At 35.8% G+C, this 9,252-nt stretch overlaps 2 protein-coding genes across 4 annotated transcripts; one reads left to right on the top strand and one right to left on the bottom strand.

The window, feature by feature from the left end:
- Positions 1-702: 702 nt before the first annotated feature.
- Positions 703-9,216, bottom strand: LOC139785768 (uncharacterized). Of its 3 annotated transcripts, none has more exons than XM_071725021.1 (5): positions 9,110-9,216; positions 2,789-3,249; positions 2,381-2,500; positions 1,877-2,263; positions 703-1,524 (listed from the first exon to the last, which is right to left on the bottom strand). In XM_071725021.1, exons 2-5 carry the CDS (start codon positions 2,973-2,975, stop codon positions 947-949), a joined length of 1,272 nt encoding a protein of 423 aa, XP_071581122.1. In that variant the 5' UTR covers positions 2,976-3,249; positions 9,110-9,216; the 3' UTR covers positions 703-946. The 3 variants fall into 3 exon arrangements, with proteins under 3 accessions (XP_071581122.1, XP_071581070.1, XP_071581166.1); XM_071724969.1 differs by lacking the exon at positions 9,110-9,216 and adding an exon at positions 3,694-3,780; XM_071725065.1 differs by lacking the exon at positions 9,110-9,216 and adding an exon at positions 3,694-3,780 and having other exon boundaries at positions 1,117-1,292.
- Positions 3,818-5,512, top strand: Gata (glutamyl-tRNA(Gln) amidotransferase subunit A, mitochondrial). Its single transcript, XM_071724884.1, has 2 exons — positions 3,818-4,349; positions 4,465-5,512. Exons 1-2 carry the CDS (start codon positions 3,818-3,820, stop codon positions 5,493-5,495), a joined length of 1,563 nt encoding a protein of 520 aa, XP_071580985.1. The 3' UTR covers positions 5,496-5,512.
- Positions 9,217-9,252: the final 36 nt, after the last annotated feature.

The following is a 9,252-nucleotide window of genomic DNA, read 5'->3' as shown; positions in this document are numbered from 1 at the left end:
TAAAGATTTTTATGATTAATAATGCAGTATTTTATTTTAAATAACTGTAGCCTTAAATTAGAAATTTAGAATATACATTTTTTTTTTAAATTAAAATACTTAAACTTTGCATGGATTTTTAAACATGTCAATAATTTTGCATTATCTACTTCTACTCGTTAAGCAATACTGGCAAACAATATAGGGAAAATTCAAAATGTAAGATTCGCTCAAGCGTATTTATCTTTTCGACGATAAGACTACTAATTTTAAACGCGTCATATCTTACTGCGTTAATAAAAATGACTGTAGGTATTGAAAATCGAAAGAAAATATTTGAGAATGTGTCTAAAGAAAACGTAAAATTGTTCATTAAAGATATTAGACAATAGTGGTAACAATAATATGTAATATATTGTTCGCAAACATTAGAGTCTACAAAGTCGGAAGATGATATACTTTCTTTCGAGATCATATAGTCTAATGTAATACAAATTTTCTATATTAAATAGAGCTGGGTACACGTTTAGATACCTTAAATTTAGCCAACAAATATCAGTAACAATATATAAAGTATAACAAAAAGAATGAAAATAATTGCAGTAACATTTTAACATATATTTAACGTAAATTATTACATAGAAATTATATTATTAATACAAAATAGTTTCTTATAAATATAATTGATATATCAGTTATTAATATATCTATCTTAGAGGGATGTTTTGTTTATTACATTTATTCAACACATCGTTAACAACCCGGAAATATTAATAATTATAAATAATTATAGACATTTTGGCTAATCTAAATTTGCAATTAAATAAATTTGCAACATTGTATATATGTATACCAAGATGTATATACACTACAAACAAATAAATCGTTTAACCTTCCTACATATCCGTATCCGAGAAATATAGGTTTACACATATTGTGTCAATTATCCTGGATAAAAGACACCTTTCTATTCGTCATCCGAGGAAATTTGAATAACCCCCCTCCCCGTATCCGAAGAAGATATGACTTCAACCTTTTTTTGTTTGCGACAAAATTCACGAAAAGTCATTCGCTTACCATCTCGACCACCGGTTTCGAACTCGTGGTCTATTTCGTCTTTAGTTGTATTATATACATTATATTTTTGTTTCCGTGTAATTTTTTTCGTGTTTCTTTTGTTGATCTTTGTTTTGCATTTGCCATTTTTATTCTGAGAAGAACTTTCTTCATACCTTATCCATTTTCGTAAAGTTTTGTCCCAATATCCACGGATGCATGTCATTCCTGGAGGAATCGATCTAGGAGGAGTCTTCCTAGGAAGATTAGAAAGCAAGTTAGGAATTTTTCGGTTAAAATCGTTAATTGGTGACCACGGAGAAGATACTGAATGCCGAGATGTTTTCCCAGGATATGTTTTGACAGGTTGATCCCGACGCAAATTGTTCGTTGTTGTCGACAATTGTATATGAGAACTAAAGTTTTCAGGTTTTTGTTTCGAGATTTTTTCTGGATTTCGTAATGAAACATGTGTTTGTGCATTGTTTTCTAAAATAAGCAATTTTTTAAATAAAATTATATACATTTTAAATAGATAGAGCAATAAAAGTATGTTGTAGAAGAGATAAAGTAAAAGTTAATAAAATTTTGCGAAAACATTTCGCAAACATTAATTATTACACGCAAATGATGTAGAAATATGCGTAAATAATAACTAACATATAATAGAAGAAATAATTTGGTCTCAGCGATAATTAAAATAATAGAAATAATAAAATAAGCGTTATTGAGCAAAAATTAAACTACAACTTTAAAAGAATTATTGAACGATTATCAAGTGTGTAACAAAATCTCGACAAGTATTTCTGGTAAAAATCCTACTTTTCAACAAGATACATACGGAATATTGTTTCATCTTCGCCTGTCTCTTCTAAACTTCGTACTTCCGTTGTTAGTGAATTTACCGGCAGCAGTGTATCTTGCAGTATGATATCATTCTTTTTTGATATTAAATGCAATCTTTTTCTTCTGTAGGAACCTATAATCGGTGATTCGTAGTTGTGAAGAATTTCTTCATACGCAATTGGCCGGTCTCGAATTTTCTCCGGTGTACACGGAGGATCCTGAAATAGTTTTATGCACTCATCGTCGATGGATCCTCGCGAACTTATTAAGGGTTCGTTAATTGACTCTTCCGATTCGGTTTCCCATTCATTATCCTTATCTTCTAATATTCGCTTTCTTTTGATGGCTCTTTTCTCGCTCCTTAAGTTTTTCTTTCGCTTCACTGTCATATAAAGAATATATTAGTTTTATGATTGGTAAATATGTATATATTTTATATACTTTAATGTTAAAATAATAAAAAATCTTATATTTTTTGTTAATTTTAATTGATATAAACCATTTAGAGATTCGTCGATTAACTGTTTCTGTTTGGCTTCTAATTTGCTATCATCATCAGAGTCTTTCATTCTCCATTTCGCGTTTTCTCTTTTCTTTCCCTTCGTATGTCTTTTACGCTCTAAAATAGATTAATTTAATGGTATGTATATATTTTATAGTTTAATTTATTTTAATCCTCAGTGATTTAGAGATATCTTTTTGAAAAATTTTTTTCTCAAATTTTAATTGACATAAACTATATTTTTAATTATATAAATTGTTATTATAATATTATTAAAGAGAGAATATTTAACTCATAATTAGTACAAATTTAATAATTTAATTTTTGTTGAAAAATAGTTTATCTATAATATATTTACAAAAATATAATTAAGCATATAATTAAGCATACATAATAATTCCTCACCTTGTAGATGTAACTGTAAATTTGCTCTGCCACTTGAAGAAGAAGCTGTATCGATTTCAGATAAGGATATATTACAATGTTTCATAGATGTATTTGTTATGTTCGTGGGTGTGCTCGTGTACAAAGTAGCTATAGTAGCACGTTTACGGCTGTTATTTATATCACGTTTATTGATCATTCGTGACATACTGCTGATTACTGAATGCGCGTAATCGGCGTAATTAATATACTAAAACACTTAGTACTTTTTCAAAATTAACACTTTCGACTCCGATATTTGCGTTCGATCGAGGATCCATTCAGCGTTTGAGTATTATATGAGAAGTCGACGAACGGTATCTGAGGTATCTCTCAAGGTTTGTACACAAAACCGTGTCCACAGTCTCCTTCACCATATTATGCGAAGTAAACATGTTGTGACTCCGACAAATCGATCGTATTTCGGCAATCCAATATTTATCCTTTAAAAGAAATAAGATATAAAAATGAGAAAACTGTTTACCAGTCTTTTTTTTTTATATTTTATTGAAAGTTTCTTAAAAAGTTTCTTATTCGGAATATATGTTTAATAGAAGATAATATTAATATATTTACTAAAATATTATATGTTATATAAAATATTTTTTACATATTATTCCTTATCACACGAATTTCCAATAAGATTATTAGTCTTTAATAGTATCTTGCTGCTAGCTATGTGTCTAACAATAGGTGCTTTCCATTTACCTTCAACATGAATGTTGAAGAAAGACAGAAGTGAGATTTATCTGAGTTTTGATGTAAATGGAAAGCAACTAATAAGTATATTTGAAACGTTTTTAGTAGTCGAGTAATCGATTTATCGACTATTCAAATTCGATTCAAATTCGATTCGATTCGAAGAGATACGATCGAACTCGACTCACGTCTCGGCGTCTCGCACAGCTGTTTGCGAAACTGCAATCGTCTGCTTGCCATTGAATTTAAGGTTATGTATCTATCAACGCCGGCAGAGAGGTTAGATTTTAGTGGCATGTCGCGGGACGAACGATGAACAAGCTGCTATCTATTTCGATTAAAGAAGTTAGTCAGAAGATCTATGGCAGCGCAGTGCGACCGTCCGAGATCTGTAGAGCCTCAATTAAGCTAACTTCAATCGTCAAGCCTTTAAACGCTTATATCACCGTGACAAGCGATGTTGCGGAAGAGCAGGCGAGCGCTGCTGATGAGAGACAACAGAAGAATTCATTATTGGGACAGCTCGATGGCATTCCCATCGCCATTAAAGACAACTATTGCGTCAAGGGTAAACCTACGACCTGTGCTTCTCGGATGTTGGCCAACTTCTCCCCGGGTTACAACGCCACGGTCTACGAAAAGCTCAGGATGCAGGGAGCCGTCTTGATCGGCAAGACTAATCTCGACGAATTTGCCATGGGCTCCGGCACTGTAGACTCGCTTTACGGGCCAACGAAGAATCTATGGGGCTCGGAGATGTTGCCTCAATTTTATTCGTACGGGTCTGATGGTTCGCAAGTTACCACGAGGAAACTGCATGAAAAAGATGCGTGGCGTATAGCAGGTACATTGCCGCAAATTGTTAGACATTGCTTAGTGTATCTTTTCTGTTGTTTAATTAGCTTACTTTGAGGGACATATTAGCAATAATTTTTTGGGATATAATAAATGCATCTTAGGTGGCAGTAGTGGAGGTTCGGCAGTTGCAGTAGCCACAGGTACCTGTTACGCGGCCTTGGGCTCTGATACTGGTGGTTCCACTCGCAATCCTGCGTCCTATTGCGGTCTAGTCGGCCTGAAGCCAACTTACGGTTTAGTGTCACGTTATGGTCTTATTCCTCTACTAAATTCGATGGATGTACCGGGTATTCTCGCGAGAACAGTAGACGATGCTGTATTAATTTTAAACGCCATAGCTGGTCCCGACCAAGCAGATCCCACTACCGTACAAAGAGAATATGTTCCAATTAATTTATCCGAAACGATAGATATTAGCAATCTCAGGATTGGAATACCAAAGGAGTACGGGGTACAAGGTATAAGCGAAGAAATTGAGGGATGCTGGGCAAAGGTTTCTCATCTTTTAGAAGGAGCGGGAGCCAGTGTCGTCCCAGTGTCATTACCTCACACCGATTACTCTATAGTATGTTATTCCGTTTTAAATCGATGTGACGTAGCTAGCAACTTGGCTTGTTACGACGGTATAGAATATGGTCACAGAGCCGATGAATGGGGTTCGGCTCACGAATTGTACAAGAGGACCAGGTCGGAGGGTTTCAACGACGTGGTCAAAGGTCGTATACTAGTCGGGAATTATTTTCTCTTGGCGGAAAATTACGAAGAGTATTATGTTAAGGCGATGAAAATGCGTAGATTAATCGCGCAGGACTTTGACGTTCTGTGGAATAACAATGTAGATCTTATACTGACTCCGACCACGTTGACTGAAGCTCCGATCTACGACGAATTCATACAGCTGGACAATCAGACACAGTGTTTGATTCAGGATCACTGTACGCAACCCGCAAATATGGCTGGTTTGCCCGCGATCAACGTGCCGATCGAACTCTCTCGCGAAGGTCTACCTTTGTCCTTGCAATTAATGGCGCCACTTTTTCACGAACAAAGGCTACTTACCGTGGCAAAGTGGATCGAACAGACAGTGCGATTTCCGAGACTCGAACTGAAAAATTCATGCCTGCTTAAATAAAATAACTTTCTTACGAACATTTGTACCTTCTTTTATTCCTTTTATATTATCTTTTATATTATCTTTTAAAAGATAAGAATAATTATTACTCCTGAATTCTTTTAAATTTGCGACATCATACATTTCATGTTAGATAGGGAAGAGTGGGGGAAATACGGACACCGGGGTAAGACCGGACACTGCCATTTTGGTATTTTTCTGTCATCCGTACTCTTCCGCGATAGTGTCACGTGTACGGGCTTGATTCCAGCTGACACGATCGATCTATTGCGATTACATATGAATTGCCAATTTTTAAAATCAAATTTCATATATCCTCTTTGAGTATTACATATACAATTAGAACGAAAATTAGAATATAGGTTTTGTCGCGTAGCGCCGTAACCCCGAGGCTATGCAACGTAAACAAATTTTACTCCGGTATACCATCGAGCGTATTTGAAATTCTATTCGTCGAGTAGTGGCGTTTGCTTTTGCAACCAAACAACCCTCATCTCGTTTCACCGCACCACGCCGTAACGTTCGTATACAAAGACGAAATTGTGGCTCTTTTCACCACAAGACTAATTCTTTGCTTTAAAAAAGTGAGGAAAGAGCTTCTTCAAGTAAGTAAATATTATTAAAAGAGCAACTTTTCATTAAACTTTTAGTTTTGAAAAGCATTTGTGTCTTTTTATGTCGAATCCTTGCACATTTCATATTTACTTTTCATCTCGGCTCTTCGGTTTTCTAATACATATATTCACTGTGAGTCGTTGAGGTTTGCACGACGAAACTTTGACATTTCGAAATTCATTGTCTCCCCAGGACCCGAGGGTGATTTAAGCAGAGAACAAACAACTGACAATACGCGTGTGCAAAATCTATTCACGTAACGTCTTCGATAATTAAATCGTTGTGACATTTTAGTCGGATCTATTGTTTACATCAGATTAAGAAACTAACAGAGAAATGAGGCAATCTAATATGTATGAGAACACAGTTGTGTTTTATTGTTGCAAAACTCATGACTCATGACAATATATAAAAATTTGCACGATTATAAAAAATAATAATTGCAGATTGTACAATAAATTTAGTATCAAATATTATAAGATTTATAGAAAATAAATCATTACTAGCCAAATTATGTATAAATTATAATATTTCCTTGTCTCGAAATGAATCCTTGCCGTCACTATTTCAAACATCATTTACTTACAACTTACATTAAAGGAACTATTCGTTGAAAAGTTGAGTAAACGGCAAGACATTCAACATCCACCTACTAAGTATTAAGTGATATATTCATTTATTTTCTTTTCCTTTCAATTCAGCGCACTATCGGTCTCCAAGCTTAAGGAAATAATATATTCTGTCTGCATATATCACTTCGTTCTCCCGTAATAGCGCAAGTGGTATCGAAATCGTGCATATTCGGATTTCTCCTATTTAGGCGCAGTGTCGTCTGATTTTACATTCCCTTTTCTTGCCATATTACGTAATTTCCCGTTCTTATCGCTGCATAAAACTCGGTTTCGATCACTACGAAACCACGAGAAATGAGACGATTATGCGTTTCGTTTCAAAGAGAAAACGAGTGCTAGTATTTTTGTTATTCATTGCAGTATCTCGCACTATCATATTAAATATAAAAAATTAAAAAATTTCTAAATTATTCTCCGAGTGTTGAAATATATAATTTTTAATGAGGAATTCCTGTTATTTTTCAATCCATTCGCCTTTCTGTGGATAAAATTAACGCGTATAAGAACGACTGATACTCGAAATATGCGCGCCGAACTGGGTTACCTCGTGACAAAGCTATGTAATTAATGGCAGAGGAAATAAAGTATCTAAATACCGTGTCCGGTATCGAGTAAGCTGCGCTCGTATTACATGCTTTAATCCGGGCTCATAAAGCTTTGCGACGGCCATGGGCGAGAGCGCGCCGCGCCGCGCCGTGCTTTAGAACATCAAACGCGCTCGGCAATCATTCTCCTTTGAGATTAAAAAATATGAAGCCTTTGTGATCGATGCAACCGTCGACTCCAGCCCGGTTACTTCATACGTTGTTTCGTTACCTCGATTAAAGCTCGTCGTAAATCTGTGACTAATATTCTCTGTATCTCCGTCCGAAAACGCGACTGTTTTGTCGGCTGTTTTACGCGTTCATTATTCCTGTTTACGCAATTTTGTGTGCAGCAACAATAGCAAGAGGGGAGAGAGATGATTACGCAGGGGAGAGAATTATTAAAACTTTCTTACGTTCTCTTTCTTTTTTTCGCGCAATTAATGTCGCACCTACGCTGCGTGATACATTTTTACGACTTGATTAATCTCGCGAAGAAAGTTAGGAGATCATCAAGAGCTGTTTTTAAAACACAATATTTAAAGCCGTGCATTCGCGCGTTTCGTAGTCTAATTGTGAATTGTATAATTTTTAAATAATTGTATAATTTAAAAAAAATCGACAAAATCAAGGAAGACGAGGGGCGCATTTGATTCAAAATTTCCCGATTTCGAACACGTTGCGTTGTCGATTATTGGCGGACTGTTGTTCTGCATCCAATTAACATCTGCTTGTCCAGGCGCAAATTACAATACGCGGTTAATGGAAGCTGAATTTCGAGAGTACGCGCGCGATCTTCCGATTTACAGCCAATCCGAATCAAATTCTGCGGTTAGGTAACAGAGTATACATTCACAAACACCCTTTCATATCCAGATCTTCATACGATAAGCCAACGTTTCCCAATCGCGAGATTATAGAAGTTGTAACACGAGAGTTTTGGTTAATACTGACTAATAAAATCCTTTCTTAATTCATCTCTCATAATTTTCTATTCTGCAATTAAAGTAAAATTTAAATGGCGACGAGTTTTAGAACCTTTTTTTATTCTTATACGTGTTTTATTCATAACGTGTGCGGCGGTGCAAATTGAATGTAAAAGCGTTGAATTTCAGCACAAAATTACAAAGAAGCCTTTAAGAATATCTGATGATAATTAGTGAGAACAGTAAAAAAAAGAGTTACAATCGCGTTTAGCAAGCTTCCAAGAGAACGAGCTGCGAGAATGACGCTAACCCTTTGTTGCACAAATTTTTCTGTTAAACATATTTTGCTGACTAATTGTAAAATCGACTGTAGTGCATTTTGTGATCCTTGACAACCTGCTTCTTTGATTACGTAATGCACATTGCTTATTTAATATTACATATAGACTTCAAAGAAATTATAAAATATTTAACGAGAGCCTTGTGCTTGCATTTCGCTAACTAGTTTTTCAATATTAGATTTTATAGCAGTTAAAGACCGTCTCAAAGCTGGTTCTACTTGCAAATGGTTTCTGTTTTATTTGTATAGTTCTAAGGGCAGAAAATGCAGCAGTTTCACACATGTAAATTGAGTGAAAAGGAAGAAGTAGCGCACATACGAGAGATTGAATACAGATATATTTTCGGGAAACAGTGAGAAATCCTTAGGGGAATACATTGGGACAATTATTAACAACAAGAAGGTGGTAGAAGGAGACGATTGCGAGCAGCTCGCGAGTAGGTTTTCAGGCAAAGGTCGCCAGGGTAATTTTGTTCACGATACCGTCGTCGCACTAATATGCAAGCCTCGCTCTCACCTTCGCGGCGCGGAAACGCCGAGAATCTCGGAGATCGGACGGCAGGGATGGTTTCGCCGAACGAGATCGAGGGAAAAAGGCAGGCGGCTGGCCTACGTGCGAGAGGGTGGCCGTCTCTGGGAAAACAGGGTTGGGCACGGGGT

This window comes from Temnothorax nylanderi, unplaced genomic scaffold, assembly GCF_030848795.1.
Source record: "Temnothorax nylanderi isolate EJ_2023f unplaced genomic scaffold, tnyl_v1.0 TNYL_tig0001_pilon, whole genome shotgun sequence".
Classification (NCBI taxonomy): domain Eukaryota; kingdom Metazoa; phylum Arthropoda; class Insecta; order Hymenoptera; family Formicidae; genus Temnothorax; species Temnothorax nylanderi.
Note: the sequence above shows the minus strand (reverse complement) of the source record. Positions and strands in the feature narration are given on the sequence as shown.

Coding starts and splice junctions, on each gene's coding strand:
- Gata (XM_071724884.1), top strand. CDS start 3,818: ATGAACAAGCTGCTATCTATTTCGATTAAAGAAGTTAGTCAGAAGATC. Junction 4,350..4,464: donor AGATGCGTGGCGTATAGCAG/GTACATTGCCGC, acceptor AATGCATCTTAG/GTGGCAGTAGTGGAGGTTCG.
- LOC139785768 (XM_071725021.1), bottom strand. CDS start 2,975: ATGTCACGAATGATCAATAAACGTGATATAAATAACAGCCGTAAACGT. Junction 2,501..2,788: donor TTTACAGTTACATCTACAAG/GTGAGGAATTAT, acceptor AATCTATTTTAG/AGCGTAAAAGACATACGAAG. Junction 2,264..2,380: donor AATCGACGAATCTCTAAATG/GTTTATATCAAT, acceptor TTTATATGACAG/TGAAGCGAAAGAAAAACTTA.